Here is an 18311-nt window from a genome sequence, read left to right as displayed (position 1 = left end):
GGCTACAAGAAATCCTTACTGCTCTATGCTTAAATAAAATGCTTTAAAAATAAAGCACAATGTTCCAGGAAAAAGATCCATATCCTACTACAAAAAACAAATAAAGGGTTAAAATAAACTTATTTAATTTTATGTTGTACTGCTGAAAAAACACGCTTAGGCCTCTACACGGTATTATAATCCAACTAGCAATTCTACAAATTCTAGCACTGCAAACTGATAAGCACTAATTTTAAAGGATAAGTAGAAATAAAATAGTAAAATATTTTTGCAGGTAAAAAAAAAAAAAGTGCATTTATTTATGTTTTTTGGAGCCTGTAAAGCACTGCACCAGTGATTAGACCACTGGTGCCATGCAGGTCTCCTGTAGATCTGTAAGTGTATCTGTGTGCCCATACATCCCGTATCTACCATAGCTCTCCACAGCACTATGGTAGTTCATTGAAAACTACAAGCAGACAGCCGCAAAGGATGTCAGGGCTTGTAGTTTATTCACATTCACACTGATTTTTTAAAAAAATTATAGCTAGTACAGGGACAGGGAACTTCTACCCTTAAACCCCATTCACACCTAAGCGTTTTGTGGCTTGAAGCCTGAAGCTACAAAACGCAAGACGGGAAAAAATCTATTATTCTCAATGGAGATGGTTAAGATGTCCACTCCATGTCGCCTGAAGCTCAAACAAGTTCCGGATCCTTTTTTGTCGCGCGCGAATTGAGCAGATTTGGGCGTTTTTCTTCTTTTAACATTGGCGACCTTTTGCCCTGCACAAAATCGCGGCAAATCACGGTAAAAAACACTCAGGTGTGAATGCAGCCTCATTGCTGTCATGGGGGGGGGGGGGGTCGGGCTAGCGGCTGCAGCATCAGGATTTTTTTTTTACGTGTAACAAAGGTGAACTTATCCTTTAACAATATCTTCAAATGGACAGTGGAAAGCAACTCACAAATAGAGATGAGATTCAGGTTAACAGCTATGATGGGTGTGAAGTTCCTTCATTAATTAGCTGCAAGGCTTTCATTTAAAAATGGCACCCGTTTTAGGGGGTGGTATTCAGTTTTTTTATATATATTTTGGTTTTTACCTTACATTGAAAGGATTTTATTGTAGCTCTTTTTTCCAGCAAGGCTTAAAAAAATGGCAAGTTGTTTCAGGGGGTATTATTTGGGGGTTTTCATGTATTATGGGGGTATATACTACATTTAGAATAATTAAATTAAAAATCTCCTGCTGCTGGCCAATTTTACACTGTTGTTTGATTTGCAGTCTCTTAATGCTTAATGAGAGTTTGATAGAAACAATCTGACTTTCAAAGAGAGTCTATTTCCACTTGATGAAAAAGCATGCGTCACTGCTAAAACCACTTGAAAAAAAGCCTTTTTCTTAGAAAATGAAATTAACCATATTTGGTTCATGCTGCTCTATATAAGCCAAGCTAATTATATATATATAAAAAAAAATATATATATATATATATATATATATATATATATATATATATATATATATATAGGATTTTTATAACAGCTTACCTGTAAAATCTTTTTCTTGGAGTACATCACGGGACACAGCGCCATAGTAATAACTATATGGGTAGATAGGTCACCTTTAGTAGATGAACACTGGCATGCCCTAAGAAGGGAAGTTCATTACTGGAGTACCTCCGTTTTGTAGCCAAGCAATACACATGTAAACAATGGAGGGGAGGGACCACCGTGTCCCGTGATGTACTCCAAGAAAATAATTTTACAGGTAAGCCGTTATAAAAATCCTATTTTCTTTATCATACATCAAGGGACACAGAGCCATAGTAATAACTATATGGGATGTCCCAGAGCAATGCTATCTGAGGGGAGGGAGACACAAACAAAAAAACAGGATGTCATCAGACTTAAGGACCTATACTGCAGCACACTGTGACAAAGGCAATATCCTCATGCCTTTTTACATCCACCTGATAGAATCTAGTGAATGTATGGACTGAAGACCAAGTTGTGGCCTTGCAGATTTGAGCCATGGAGGCATGGTAATGCACTGCCTATCAAGCACTAACAGCTCTTTGATTTGAAAAGGTGGAATCTTCCTCTTCAAACCATAAGCTTGAACAATTACTTGCTGAATCCACTTATAAATAGTAGACTTTGCTGCTGCCTGTCCTTTCCTAGGACCTTCAGGCAGCATGAACAAAACATTTGTTTTTCGAATCTGAGCAGGCGCTTTCAAGAAGACTTTGACTGCTCTCACTACATACAGCAAATGCAGCGACTTTTCTTCCATAGAACAGGGTTCTGGAAAAAATGAAGGTAAAACAATATCCTGGTTTAGATGAAAACCTGACACTACCTTTGGTAGAAAGTTAGGATGAGGACGCAATACTACCCTATCCTTGTGAATAATTAAATATAGCTCTTTACAAGAAAGAGCAGCCAACTCCGATACCCTTCTTGGAGAAGATATGGCTACCAGAAAAACTAGCTTCCTTGTCAAAAGGACCAAGGGAATATGTTGTATCGGCTCAAAAGGCTGTTTCTGTAATACCGACAAAACTAAATTCAAGTCCCAAAGGTTCAGGGGTGGCTTAACCAGTGGATTAAGCCGTGTTACCCCCTGTAAAAAGTTACGGACCAAAGAATGCGAAGCAAGTGGCCATTGAGACAATATTGATAAGGCCGGGACCTGGCCTTTGATAGTACTCAAGGCCAGCTTCATCTCTAACCCTAATTGTAGAAAGGCAAGGATTCTACCTACAAGAAACTTTCTAGGATGCTAACCTCTGAATTCACACCAGGAAACATATGCCTTCCAGTTTCTATAATATATGACTCTGGAGGCCGGCTTTCTTGCATTAATCAAAGTAGATACAACTGATCCTGACTTCCCACATTTCCACAGAATGTGGGTTTCAATAGCCAAACCGTTAAATTTAGCGCTTGTAAAGTAGGATGGAATAATGGACCCTGCGAGAGTAGGTCCAGACGTGGTGGAAGGGTCCAAGGGTCCCCTACCGCCATCTTTACAATCTCTGCATACCAAGATCTTCTGGGCCACAAGAATCACAGACTTTCTTTCCTGCTTATTCCTGCCATCGTGGAAGCAGCGGAATAGCAGGGAATGCATAAATCAGTGAAAACTGATCCCACAAAGTCAACAAGGCATCTGTCCCGCATGCTAGAGGATCCCTTGTTCTTGACACAAAGTTGTCGATCCTTTTGTTGAACCTGGACGTGAATAGGTCTACATCCGGGATCTCCCATCTCTGGCATATTGCCAGGAAGATATCGGGATGAAGGGACCATTCCCCCAGGAATAACTGCTGGCCAATTTTCTATTCCTGGAATATAGACTGTCGATAGGCAAGGAGCATGTTTTTCTGCCCAAGCTAGGATATGGTTTAACTCTCTGTGGGCCACAAGACTTCTTGTGCCCCCCTGGTGATTGATATAGGCCACTGCCGTGGCATTGTCAGATTGGATTCTGACAGGACAATTCTGTAATCTGCATGTCCAGGCTTTCAGGGCCAATCGTATTGCCCGAATCTCTAGAATATTGATGGGCAAGGTCCTTTCGGATCTGGACCACTCCCTCTGGGCAGTCGCCTCTACCAGGACTGCTCCACAACTGGAAAGGCTGGCATCTGTTGTTACCACTTTCCATGTGACCGGTAATAAGGATTTCCCCTTCTGCAGATTCTTGGTTAATCCCCACCAAATGAGGCTCTGGTGAACTCTTGGAGATAGATGCATTGGGAGGTCTAAGGCTTGGACATTTTTGTTCCAAGCGGATAGAATACTGTGTTGCAGCAGGACCAACTCCTTTATGGCGCTGATCGTTGTTTGTGGCAAAAATACTCTTTTCTGGTCTGTATCTATGATTAGACCTAAGTTTTCTAGCCTCCTTGATGGTTTTAAGGAAGATTTCTCTAGGTTGAGAACCCAACCTAGGCTTTCCAGGTAGTTGACTGTGGCGACCACGCTTTTGTCTAAGCGGGCTACTGGTATGTAATAGCTGTTATACCCTGAGCCCTTAGTTTGGCCAGAGGAGGGGCTATAACTTTCGTGAACACCCGGGGGGGAAGTGGCTAGGTCGAAAGGTAAAGCTACGAACTGAAAATTTAGTTTTTCTACCTCAAAACATAGAAATTTCTGAAGAACGGGAAAAATGGGCACATGCAGGTATGCATCCTTGATGTTGATTGATGCCAGAAGCTCCCCTGCTTGCAGGATGGAGACTACTGAGCTGATTGATTCCATGCGAAACGAGAAAATATTTAGGAATCGGTTCAGATCCTTGAGATCTAGAATGGGTCTGACATCCCCATTTGGCTTTGGCACCATGAAGAGGTTTGAATAAAACCCCAACCCCTGCTCTTTCATGGGAACCTCCATGATCACTCTGAGACAAAAGCCGGTCTAAATCTTGAAAGAGAGACTTATTTTTCTCTGGATCTTTGGCGACATTCGACCTCAGAAAATGAGCAGATGGAAACTCCCAGAACTCTAGTTTGTAACCAAGAGCTACTGTGTGCCCATCTGTCCCGAAATTTTTCCTGCCAGACCCCTGAGAACTGCAGAAGTCTTCCCCCCACCAACGCCCCCCACAGGGGCGCCCCTTCATAAAGAGGCTTTAGCATTCTGCTTTGTAGGTTTCCTTCCGCAAGCCTTTTTCTGTCCCTGGGGTTGACCATGTGGTTTACCTCTTGAATCTGGCGGCAGAGGCCATTGCGACTGCCACGAGGCTGACGCCCCTGACCCTGGAGAAGTAGCCCGTTTAAATGAAGGATGTTTATTCCTTTTCTTAATTGGCAAAAGCGTACTTTTCCCACTTTAAATTTTCTGGATGTATTTATCCAAATCCTCTCCAAACAGCCGCTCAACGTGAAAAGGAAAACCAGCCAGGAGTTTTTTGCAGGGCGCTTCGGCTGACCAATTTTTCAATCATAAGATCCTACGCATTTGCACAAGTACAAGCATCAGGCGTGAAGCCTGAAGGACAGAATCTCTAATAGCGTCAATAGCAAAACATAATGCCTCTGGTAGCTTGGCTAAATCCTGTGCCTGTTGATCAGGGATGACCTTAAGCACCTGTCTCAACTGGTCCTTCAGGGATTGACATACACCTATTGCCGCCACTGCAGGTTGAGTTACTGTTCCTGCCAAAGAAAACAAGCATTTGAACAGGAATTCCAATCTTTTATCGGTTGGATCCTAAAGCATTTGTGCATTGTCAATTGTCGGTATATTATAACTTTTTAGGAGGAAGAAAATGCTTATTTGGGTGATCCCACTCAGAATACATAAGCTGTTCCAACAATGGATTGACAGGAAAAGCATGCATAGCTTGGGGAGGCCTTAGGGAACCCAAAGAGGAAGTGGGTTTTCCAGACTCATTTAAAAGTAGCTTAAATGTGGAGCGAACCATTTCTGAAAGCAATTGCACCAGCACATTTTCAGATTGAGAAGCTGAAAAAGGCTCCTCCACAATTGATTGCTCAGAAGAGTTGTCAGCCTCCTTACGGTCCCCTGAGGGGGCCTCATCCTCCCCTGGCCACCGAACCAGAGCGCAGATCAGTGATCACGTGACCGGCTGGCTCTTTCTTCTCTTGGCCTGACAGCTTCAGCGGGCGTGGGCCAAGAATCCCCTGTTGATGTCATTCAGTTGGGGAGGAGAGGATAATGTAATTAATAAAAAACCTAACTTGAGCAGCAGGAGGGGAGGGGCGGGCAGGGACACAGAGCTCACAGGCAGGAAGGGGAGGTGGACAGAAGGAGACAGAGAGAAGGGCTGCGGGTAACAGAGGTAAAGGGACCATGGTGTAAGGGCTCAGCAGCCGTGATGAACTGTGGTACGTTTACAAAAGGGGAGGGTAGAAACTGGCAGGATCAGCCAGGTTTTTAGGTGTTACAGAGGGCCAAATGACACAGCACAAGCACTGTACTGTATAACATGCTTTAAAGGAACAGGATCTTTATTTTTATTTTTTTGGGTTAACATATGCTTTAAGAAGCATTGGAAGTCACTACAAAGAATAATTTTATTAGCTTATTAGATTGACTGGACCCATCCTAGGAGTAGTAGTAAACTAAACCTGACTGATTAAAACACCTTGTAATATATCAAGTTTAAGTGTAATAAATCAACAGTCGGTGCATTAATGCACATGTTAACTTATGTTGCATTAATACTGCATATTCTTTATTTAAATATTTTTTTTTACCTGGACTACTTTTGTTAAGGCAGGGCAGAACAGCCTATTCACATCTATGCATTGTGACATGTTATAGTGAATGTGTTTTGGTTTACTGTGTATGTGTGTTGAAATACCTCTTGAAATTAATGGCAGAGCACAGTAATGCACGTATACCCATCATGTTGTGTTCAGAGTAACAGTGGAAAAACATGCATTAATCGCAAAACAATCAGTAAATACAGTATTAAAATCTATGTCTTCAAATGAAGGTTCACATTGTCCCTATAAAGAAGTATATACACTTACTGGTGATCCTGGGGTAATTCTGGAAACCACAAGCTGCATTTTCTGGTCAATACCACCCTGGAAAATGTTAAAATATTTAAATTAAACAGTCGTGAAAAAAAAATCAACATTAAAAAGATCTCTCCTAATCATACTGTTTTGTCATTTGTCTTATGACATCAAAGAGATTTTGTTTTGGTTTAAGAGTTAATTGAGAATTAAAAGAGTTAAAAGAGTTAACCTGTTTTTTTTTTTTCTTATAGCCCATCCCCTAGATCTTGTTGCTCTGTCTGAGGCCAAATGATTCTCCAGTGCTTGGCTTTGCAAAGCCGGGTACACCCTACAGTTTTCGTTGTGCGATCAAGTGGGTTGCACAAAAAAACCTGCCAGCTCTAGTCGGGGCCGCTGTACTAACCACCAGCTAAGCTGTGGTGTTCTGACTGGGGAACCCGCCGCCCCCCACCGCCAGAACACTCCAAAGCCACCAAATAAGACAGACTGATTTGAGGAGAAAGGCAATTCTACTGTCTACAGGTAAAACATGGATTTGTACCACTAAGAGAGGCACTGTGGAGGAGCCTGGTGTGGAATAAGGCATTGAAGGAGACCTAACCTATGTATGTAGTGGCAAACAGATTGCACTGTATAAAGCAGAGAGCCATGCTGTTGTAAGACAGTTATAGCTTGCGGGGAAGCAACACTTCGCCAAGCTGATGTGCAGATTAAAGCATTGTTCTCATGGACTTAGGGGTTTGTAAAAAGCAAGCATTTGTTGTAGCCCTCTTTTTAATGCTCCCATGCTGCCTGCCAACCTATTAGGTAATTGAAACAAAGATTAGGATAGCATACACAATTGCATCATCATCGCTTAGGGCATGTTGGGTTCTCTAGGATTTCCGCAATCTGCTGCTTCCACTTATTTATTGCAATATTTGAAAAATGTGCGATGATCACCTCAAAAAAGCACCTATACAATTTTTGGCATGTTCAGTGTGCTTTTTGAAATGTTTTATCATTCTTTTACCCTCATGAAAAAACCTGAGAACCAGAAGCATTCACAATGCATCTCCAGGTTTGGGAGTCCAGTATGACAATTACACACAGCAGATTTGTATATAGCATTTTTCTAACTTGTACAACCCACAGAAGCTGGTCTCTTAGGTACTTTTAGAGACAAAGATAATACCATATTGATCCGCTGCGTCACCCAGTTGATTTTGAAGAAATGCAGCTTGCAATGAGCTGTCAGGAACAGACTATCAAAAGCAAGATATTTTCTGATGCCTGTGCTTTTTGTCTGGGTATTTTGACACCAGAAGCAAATATGCTTTATTGAATTAGATTTATTGCACATTTCCATGTGTTTTTAATTACTGTGCTGTAATGCAATCTTGTCTCCATTCAGTTGAATTATATGGCTGCAGGTCAATGTAACCAAAAAGGCAAGTCAGGGCATTAACACAGTGTCTGTGCATAGCCTGCCCTCCATCTCCCAGATTACTTTATTCTCACCTCTCCAGCACTGCTCCACCCCTCCTTCTATGTCTGCCACTGAATGGGCAAAGTGATTCTGTCGTTTTAAAACAAACCCAAGATAAAAAAAAGTGCAATAATCACATAAAATTTCCAGGTAAAAGGCTTGTCTCCTTACCAGCACACACCTCATTAGCATCACTGTGATGGACAGCCTCAAGCCTAGTACACACAATAAAATTTGCATGCTAGTCTACAGATCAGTGGCAGCCTGTCCATAGAGGGCACATGGGCGCCGCCTACCCTATCCATGCATCCGTCCCCCTGATCTACATATCAGTGGCGGCCTTTCCATAGAGCGCACACAGGCGTCGCCTAACCTAACCATGCGTCTGTTCCCCCGATCTACATATTAGTGGAGGCCTGTCCATAGAGGGCGCTCAGGTGCCATCTATCAGTGGCACTGGACCATGCATTTCAATGTGGCAGGGTGTTTTTTTTATTTAAGCACCTGATTAAAGCCAGAAGCTCTAACAGGCTTCAATAAAGTGTGGCCTCGGAGCACAGAGGATTGCGCTTCGAGGCCACCCGGTTGTGTGACCATAGGCTATTTTCACACTAAAGTTCCTCCCTGTCAATCAGAAGGCAGGTCTGTGAGACCTGTTTCCGATTGGCCAAAGCACCATGCAATCCTATTGGATGCCTAGTGCTTTGGCGGAAGAGGAGACACAGCAGAGGAAGCTGGAGAAGCGGACACGCCGCAGACACTGCCCGCACTCCAGGAGCCCCTGCTGCCCATATCAAAATTGAATAGGTTACTAAAGTATGAAAATTCTCATACAACAGAATAAAAATTCTGAAGTGATGTCATTTATTTGTATTTATCTGGTATCGTACTAGAATTTTTTTTTATGTTTGTCTCTTCGGTACTAACGATCAGATTATTGTACGATTGCTTCAAAAGTGATATTTTGATTGTGTGTACCCGACTTTACTGTCGAATAGTGTTTGAAGGGGTGGGGTCAAGCTCTTGATCTCTTGATCCGGGAATCTGAACTATTTGCATAGTAAGATAACTTCAAGGCAGCTTGGGAGCTCATCTGGAAAACTAACCTGACATTCAGGCAATCTGGGGCTACTTACCATTTGGGTTTCAGTGGCAGTTACACTTTTTCAATTTAGATTTGCTGAAAGTCTTCATGTCTCTTATTAAATTATATGCAGATCCAAACAATAGTCTATCTACTATGTTTAGCTATGCACCTATTGACTTCACTTAATAATTAGGTTGTTTTATATTGTTTTTATAGTGGTAATAAACCCCAAAACATACATATATTATACTGCAGCTGACCATTTCTTACATGTGATTACTGTATTCTTTTCTTTTTTAGGCTTTCTTTCTTCTATTTTCAAATCTTTTGTTTCTCAAAATAACACACTCTCTTGCATATGTAGCAGTTATAATAAGGATGAGACAAACCATTTACCACGGACAGGGTTTTTTTACAATGATTAGCTTTTAAAGGGGTTGTAAACCCTCGTGTTTTCTTCACCATGCATCCTGGCAGTGACCGGCCCCCCAGCCCCCACCCCCCACATTTTACTTACCTGAGCCCTGGAATTTCACACACTGGAGATGCGTTCTTCCTCTGCCAGGGGTTCTCAGCTCTTGATTGGATAGATTGATAGCAGCGCAGCCATTGTCTCCCGCTGCTGTCAGTGAAATTCAATGACATGTGCTCTGGTGAGCGGGGCCGACTCCGGAATTTGTGTCTATGGACGCAAATACTGGCCTTGGGAGCGCACCCGCAAGGTAACCCTCCCCCCGGGAGAGCGCTTCTCCTAGGGGGTTATCTGATGCGGGGAGGAGATGCGAGAGCTGGCGAGGGACCACAGAAGAGGATGTTAGGGGCCACTCTGTGCAAAACAAGCTGCACAGTGGAGGCAAGTACGATATGTTTGTTATTTAAAAAAAAAAAAAAAGTTAGCCTTTACAACCACTTTAACCACTTGCTTACTGGGCACTTAAACCCCCCTCCTGCCCAGACCAATTTTCAGCTTTCAGTGCTGATGCACTTTGAATGACAATTGCGCGGCCATACAACACTGTACCCAAATGAAATTTTTATCATTTTTTTCCCACAAATGGAGCTTTTTTTTGGTGGTATTTAATTACAGCTGGGAGTTTTATTTTTTTGCTAAACAAACAAAAAAAGATGCAAAAAAAAAAAAATCATGTTTCATAGTTTGTTATAAAATTTTGCAAACAGGTAATTTTTCTCCTTCATTGAAGTGCGCTGATGAGGCGGCACTGATAGGCTGCACTGGTGGGCACTGATAGGCTGCACTGGTGGGCACTGATGGGCATAGTTAAGGCGGCACTAATAGGCACAGATAAGGTGGCACCGATAGGCACAGATAAGGCAGTACTGATGGGCACAGATAAGGCGGCACTGATGGGCAAAGATGGGCACAGATAAGATGGCACAGATGGGTGGCACAGATGGGTGGCACTAAGGGGCACTGATAGGTACCACTGATAGATGGGACTGATGGGCACTGATAGGTGGCACTGATAGGTGGCACTGCTGGGTACTGATGGGCGGCACTGATGGGCACTGGTAGATGACACCGATGGGCACGGATATGTGGCACTGGGGTGCAGCACTGTTGTTGATGCAGATTGTGGGCACTGATGGGTTGCACTGTGGGTGGCACTATGTGGCACTGATGTGTGGCACTGTGGGCACTGCTGGGTGGCACTATGGGCACTGTTGGATGGCACTGACGGGGGACACTTATTTATTCATGAGGTGGCACTGGCAGGGGGCAGGTGGGAACTGGTAAGCTGGCCGTGATCGGGACTGATGTCCCGATCATGGCCGCGAGGAGGAAAAATAGCCGATTACCATCTCCGTTGTATCACATGATCAGCTGTCATTGGCTGACAGCTGATCACGTGGTAAGGGGTCGGGATCGACCCCTTGCTCGGATCCGTGATCAGGCGAGTCTCATAGACTCACCGATCACGCCGCGCGCCCCTCAGGGGGCGCTCAGGTCGCTCGTGCACAGGATGACATCAATAGACGTCGTCCCGGCAAAGGAGGTCCACGCTGTAGCCGTAATTTGGCTATAGCGCGGATCTCTAGTGGTTAAGTAAAATGTTTATACCCATAAGGAAAAAAACTGTTGCTGTAACTGCTTATATAGAGTTTGGTTTCAATTTGTTAGTGTATTTAAATCTACTGGTACATCTGACACTTCCCTCCCCCAGACTGACAATGCTGATGTCCAAAGGTGCCCCTTGTGCTTATTCATCCAGAGTGGGGCCACTGTAATACAGGTGTGTTACTGGCCAGATCATCAGGTGAAAATAGAGGGAAAAAAAGCTTAAAAAGAAAGAAAACAAATGCAGTCATAACATCTAAGAGTTGGTAAGCTGCAATATAATTTTATGAAATGGCATCATGACAAGATCTTAATTATCTGTATTCCCTGATTCTATTGGTTGAAGCCACTGTTGATTTCTTTTTGTAAGGTGTGCCTCTTTTTTTTTTTTTTTTTCAAATCAATAAAAATTTTATGAAGCGAAAAGTTTCTTCTACTTTACCCTTTTCATAACACCTTTCTTTGGGTAAAATACTGTAATATAAGGCATAATGTGTTCCCAAAGCAAAAAAAAGTAATAAAATGACAGATAAATTTGTACAAATAAAATTACCTTCAAGTTAAATCCAAATTTTCCCTCCTCATCTGGTGTGATACGAACCAAGAGTAAATCGCCATTGGCAAACTCATTCTATTTTATGAAAAAAAAAGAAAAAAAAAGAAAAAAAGATCCAAGTTAATTGCTTTGTCAGTAAAAATGAATAAGCTGTATTTGGTGGCAATTAACTGCAGATGCAAATATCCTTTTATCCTGTAAGTGCTAGTTCCACCTAATCAGTGCTTCTTATGCATGAAGGTAAAACACGTTCTGTGTGCTGCTCCCCCCACAGCCCCTCCTTTTTATTCACTTGAGCCCCATCTCAATTCAGCAATGTGCATGTGAGCCTCAGCTGTCCTGGCTCTCTGTCTCCTCATTTGCTAAAACACAGCAGCAGGTGCAATTGGCTCCCACTGCTGTCAGTCGCAGCTATTGAGCAGCTAATGAGGAGAGAGCGAAAAAGAGAACAAAAAAGAAAAATGAATCTTTTACAGTATCTCACAAAAGTGTGTACACCCTTACATTTTTGTAAAAAGTTTATTATATCTTTTAATGTGACAACACTGAAGGAATTACACTTTGCTAAAATGTAAAGTAGTAAGTGTACAGCTTGTATAACAGTATACATTTGCTGTCCCCTCAAAATAAATCAACATCCAGCCATTAATGTCTAAACCTCTGGCAACAAAAGTGAGTACACCCCTAAGTGAAAATGTCCAAATTGGGTACAAATTAGCAATTTTCACTCCCCGGTGTCATGTGACATTTTAATGTTACAAGGTCTCAGGTGTGAATGGGGAGCACGTGTGTTAAATCTGGTGTTATCGCACCCACTCTCTCATACTTGTAACTGGAAGTTCAACATGGCATCTCATGACAAAGAACTCTCTGAGGATCTGAAAAAAAGAATTATTGAATTATTGCTCTACATAAAGATGACATAGGCTGTTAGAGGATTGCCAAGACCCTGAAACGGACCTGCGGCATTGTGGTCAAGACCATAGAGCGGTTTAACAGGACAGGTTCCACTCAGAACAGGCCTCTCCATGGTAAACCAAAGAAGTTGAGTGCACATGCTCAGCGTCATATCCAGAGGCTGTCTTTGGGAAATAGACATATGATTGCTACCAGCATTGTTGCAGAAGTTGAAGGGGTGGGGGGGGGCAGCCTGTCAGTGCTCAGACCATACGCCACACACTGCATCAAATTGGTCTGCATGGCTGTCGTCCCAGAAGAAAGACTCTTCTAAAGATGATGCACAAGCAAGCCTGCAGACAGATTCCTGAAGACAAGCAGACTAAGAACATGGATTACTGGAACCATGTATTGTGTTCTGATGAGACCAAGACAAGCTTATTTGGTTCAGATGGTGTCATGTTTTTCTTGCCTAAAGTCAAGGATGGTGGTGGGAGTGTCATGGTCTGGGGCTGCGTGAGTGCTGCCGGCACTGGGGATCTACAGTTCATTGAGGGAACTATTAATGCCAACATGTACTGTGACATACTGAAGCAGAGCATGGTCCCCTCCATTCGGAGACTGGGCCATAGGGCAGTATTCCAACATGATAAAAACCCCAAACACACTTCCAAGACGCCCACTGCCTTACTAAAGAAGCTGAGGGTAGAGATGGACTGGCCAAGCATGTCTCCAGACTTAAACCCTATTGAGCATCTGCGGGGCATCCTCAAATGGAAGGTGGAGGAGCGCAAGGTCTCTAAATTCCACCAGCTCCGTGAGGTCGAGTGGAAGACGACTCCAGTGGCAACCTGTGAAGCTCTGGTGAACTTCATGCCTAAGAGGGTTAAGGCAGTGCTGGAAAATAATGGTGGCCACACAAAATATTGACACTTTGGGCCCAATTTGGACATTTTCACTTAGGGTGTACTCACTTTTGTTGCTAGTGGTTTAGACAATAATGGATGTGTGTTGAGGGGACAGCAATTTTTCACTGTTATACAAGCTGTACACTCACTACTGAGTGTGAAAAAATATAATAAAATATTTACAGAAATATGAGGGGTATACGCACTGTGAGTGGTGTGGTGTACTCCCAGTAGACTGCTTATAAATAATTTTTAAATTAAAAAATATGATTTTATCTTCTTATAGGATGACTCACTGTTAACACTGCTCTAAAGCCATAAAACGACTACCTGTATAGTAATCTAAGAAAATTTGATATCTACAAATTTCCAACTGTTTTATTTAAAAAAAATACAATAACACAGCAAAGCATACTATGGACACGTAAAAAATGCAGTAGCTGTTTCATGCACTCCTCGCTTGTTATTTACATTAAACAGTCATTTATGGTGCTATTATAAATTGTGCTTACGCCACACTAAGTGTGAATTTAAACTTGGACTAAAAATAACAAATATTAAAGAGATAAGGAGCTGCTCTCAAAAATATCCAAATACATAGATATCAGATATATAAAAAACAATTATTAATGTATAGTAGCTGTCCACTCAAATGGGTGAACATATATTTGCCTTAAAGCTAAAGCTTAGTTAGATTTTTTTGCTATGCAGAATCATTGATATAACTTACCTCTAATGAAGCATTTCCCATGTCTAGCTGACCGTGTTGCCCCATTCATCCACCCCTTTTGCCCGCTTCCTACATTAACTGAACTCCTAGTACTCTTACCCCAAAAAAATGTCCCTAGTTAGAGAAGACGATGACTATATTGGTGCTCTTCCCATTTTGAAAATGCTAGCTGGTAACTGTTAAGTCTGTTCAAATAACTTAAATAATTTCAGAGTGACTTCTTGAAGAAAGTATGCAGATCAAGAGTCCTGAATTCACTGTAACGTTTTAAATGTATGTGCTTATTCCAGGCTAGTAATCAAAATGCAACATCTGCAAGCTCCTTTGCTGGCATGATCTTCTACCCATTTTCAGTCATCTTAACTGGCCAGCCTGGAATTATACACTGAGCTGCACATGCCCGTAGCTCAGTGTACAATTAAAAAAAGGACACATATGAGTGGATCTAAATTCACATCTACATTTTAAATGTATGTGCTTGTTCCAGGTTAGTAATTGATCAAAATGCAACAGTGATGCCACATTTGCAAATTCCCTTGCTGGCATGTCATCTTCTACCCAGTGTTCCGTGAGTGAAAGAGGCAGATCTTGGCATTCTTCTGCAATTCTTCCATTCACAGAACTGCAGCAGCCAACCAGACATGGGACACACTGCATCAAGTTATGTCTCTGAAGCTGCATAGAAAAAAAAAATTGTAAACTTCAGCTATAATGCTGCTACAGCATGTGTGTCATTTTCTATGTGCACGAAGAGCAAACAATCACACCAGTGGACCCCATGAGACCTTATGGCATCAACTAGGTGCATTATAACATAATAGTGATGTGTTAGGAGTTAATTCCTCGCCCGCAAACATATACTATGGACAATCTTCCTAAATATAAAAAAGATTTTACTGTGATGGAGGATTGGGTTAAATTCCTGTCCCCGTATTAGTATATATTGGATGAGCTGTGCTGTGTAGTCACACCCTCTGACGAAGGATTAACGAAACGTACATCAGGGTGTGATTACACAGCTATCCAGTTAGTCTATCAACATTCAAGCTTAACCCGGGTACACCACCGTGAGAGTGATCTATCAGGTGGTGAGAGCGTTACGGAATTGGATGAACTTTCATTTGTTTATTTATGTTTCACATATGATCAAGTCCTTTGAATACCTGGACGGCTTCTATCATGAACTCTTGTTAAATTGATTTTGAGCGCTGCTAATGCTGGATTGTATATATATTTTTTAATGTTTAATGTGAATATAGTAGCTGCTAGATTACTCTATAATATTGGATTTTATTTTTCCCCCATAAGCACTAGGGGCGGCTTGGTGTGTATACTTTTGTATTCTTACTATTCCACAGATATTTTTTAATCATTCATATTTGTTTTTAAAGGAGTACGCTAGGATCTTCAGTTTTTTTTCTCATCAGTTAGGTGGCAAAACCTTTAGAAGATAACTAACTTTTTCTCTGAGCTTTGACGCTACCCCAGTACACACCTTATCACAGTAGTACTGACTGGAATCATCTGTTGAATTTCCTTTCTTGACAACATCATAGGTTTCTAGAAACTTCTTATCCACTCCTTCTAGTGGATGAGATGATGAAGAATGATTTGACAGTTCACTGGAAGAGCTAGGACATAAACTTTGCTGGTTCAGACTGTTTTCCTTTGGACTGTGTTCTAGTATGGTCCTTAAATACATATACAGGACATTTCAAATTCAAAAATATAAAAACAGAACAGATTTTTGTGCAAACACTTTCTAGCATGGCTACTCAAAAGTAGAACAAACTTAAATATGCAATAAAAAAATTTCCCTATTTAGAGAATAAGGAGACTATAGCCGTGATCTTCCCATTTTGAAAATGCTAGCTGCTGTTAGTCTGTTCAAATAACTTTAATAATTTCTGAGTGATTTCTTGAAGAAAGTATGCAGGTCAAGAGTGTCCACAGCTCACTATACAATAGAAGAAAGTATGCAGGTCAAGAGTGTCCACAGCTCACTATACAATAGAAGAAAGTATGCAGATCAAGAGTCCAGAATTCATTGTTATGTTTTAAATGTATGTGCTTATTGCAGGCCAGTAATTAAAATGCAACGTCTGCAAGCTCCTTCGCTGGCACATTCTTCTACCCATTTTCAGTCATCTTAACTGACCAGCATGGAATTGTATACTGAGCTGCACATGACCGTAGCTCAGTGTACAATTAAAAAAAAAGTACACAGATAAGTGGTTCTAAATTCACAACTACATTTTAAATGTATGTGCTCGTTCCAGGTTAGTAACTTGAATAAAAATGCAACAGTGATACAACATTTGCAAATTCCCTTGCTGGCATGTCATCTTCTACCCAGCTTCTTCCAGATTTAGGCATCTTTGGTCACTTTGACTGGCCACCCAGGAAATGTACACTGAGCTGCTCAAGCTTGAAAATCAATGGTCACCATTGGCAACCTCCTTATTTCTTCTCAGTACTGGTTTCCTTTAGCCATTAGCATAATACTATAGCTTTGAAATAGGACATTGGTACTGGAGAGGACCACTTACTTTGGAGAGTCTTGATCAGATGACCTAAATGAGAAACAAAAATTGGGTTTAAAGATTTAATTTCATAATAAGATGAGCTTCAGTTGATAAAAATATTTTAAGAGTGTGTTAAATACATTTATTCTGTCGTAGTTTCTGAATATTTTTTACCAACCTACTATACTATTCTTGAGTTTGTGTAACACTGAAACAAATCTCATTATATACCCTACATATACAGTAAACCAAAGTTGCAAATATCTTTCAAATGAACTGTTCAATAATCTTCTATCCTTGCAGTAATAGTTGGTGCTAACCAATCTGATCACTAAAAAAAAGGTGAATAAATCAGTTTAATTTAAAACATATGCTCCCAGAAGATTTACCTGCAATGGATGATTGGTAAATGTTCCTAACGATTCTTTAACACATACAGTGCCTTGTAAAAGTATTCATCACCCACTTGGCTTTTTACCCATTTTGTTACATTACATCCTTTAGTTCAATGTTTTCTTTTTTAATCTGAATTATATGTGATGGATCAGAACACAATAGTCTAAGCTGGTAAAGTAAAATTAGAAAAATATATACATAAAACTATTTTTCAGAAATAAAAAAACTGATAATTGACATGTGCCTTTTTATGAAGCCCATAAAAAGCTCTGGTGCAACCAATTACCTTCAGAAGTCACAACTAGTGAAATGATGTCCACCTGTGTGCAATCTATGTGTCACATGATCTGTCATTACATATACACAACTTTTTGAAAGGCCCCAGAGGCTGCAACACCTAAGCAAGAGGCACCACTAACCAAACACTGCCATGAAGACCAAGGAACTCTCCAAACAAGTAGAAGTACAAGTCAGGGTTAGGTTATAAAAAAATATCCAAATCTTTGATGATCCCTAGGAGCACCATCAAATCTATCATAACCAAATGAAAAGAACATGCACAACAGTAAACCTGCCAAGAGACGGCGGCACACCAAAACTTACGGACCGGGCAAGGAGGGCATTAATCAGAGAGGCAGCACAGAGACCTAAGGTAACCCTGGAGGAGCTGCAGAGTTCAACAGCAGAGACTGGAGTATCTGTACATAGGACGACAATAAGACGTACGCTCCATAGAGTTGGGCTTTGTGGCAGAGTGGCCAGAAGAAAGCAATTACTTTCAGGAAAAAACAAAATGGCACGTTTTGTGCTTGCGAAAAAGGCATGTGGGAGACTCCCAAAATGTATGGAGGAAGGTGCTCTGGTCTGATGAGACTAAAATTGAACTTTTTGGCCATCAAAGAAAAGGCTATGTCTGGCGCAAACCCAACACATCACATCAGTCAAAGAACACCATCCCCACAGTGAAACATGGTGGTGGCAGCATGATGCTGTGGGGATGTTTTTCAGCAGTCGGAACTGGGAAACTGGTCAGAGTTGAGGGAAAGACGGATGGTGCTAAATACAGGGATATTCTTGAGAAAAACCTGTACCACTCTGTGTGTGATTTGAGGCTAGGACAGAGGTAGAGGTTTACCTTCCAGTAAGGCAATGACCCCAAACACACTGCTAAAGCAACACTTG

At 41.5% G+C, this 18311-nt stretch overlaps 1 protein-coding gene across 3 annotated transcripts in view; it reads right to left on the bottom strand.

The window, feature by feature from the left end:
- Positions 1-18311, bottom strand: part of PTPN3 (protein tyrosine phosphatase non-receptor type 3) — a 294126-nt gene that overhangs the window by 54894 nt on the left and 220921 nt on the right. For all 3 annotated transcript variants that reach the window (XM_077491913.1, XM_077491914.1, XM_077491915.1), the window contains 4 exons: positions 16758-16781; positions 15704-15899; positions 11671-11748; positions 6495-6551 (listed from right to left, as the gene is read on the bottom strand). In XM_077491913.1, the coding sequence (XP_077348039.1) occupies positions 6495-6551; positions 11671-11748; positions 15704-15899; positions 16758-16781 (355 nt within the window). The remainder of the gene's footprint in view (positions 1-6494; positions 6552-11670; positions 11749-15703; positions 15900-16757; positions 16782-18311) is intronic.

This window comes from Lithobates pipiens, unplaced genomic scaffold (assembly GCF_037356315.1).
Source record: "Lithobates pipiens isolate NorthernLeopardFrog02 unplaced genomic scaffold, aLitPip1_a1.2 Scaffold_19, whole genome shotgun sequence".
In the NCBI taxonomy this organism is placed as follows: Eukaryota; Metazoa; Chordata; class Amphibia; order Anura; family Ranidae; genus Lithobates; species Lithobates pipiens.
Note: the sequence above shows the minus strand (reverse complement) of the source record. Positions and strands in the feature narration are given on the sequence as shown.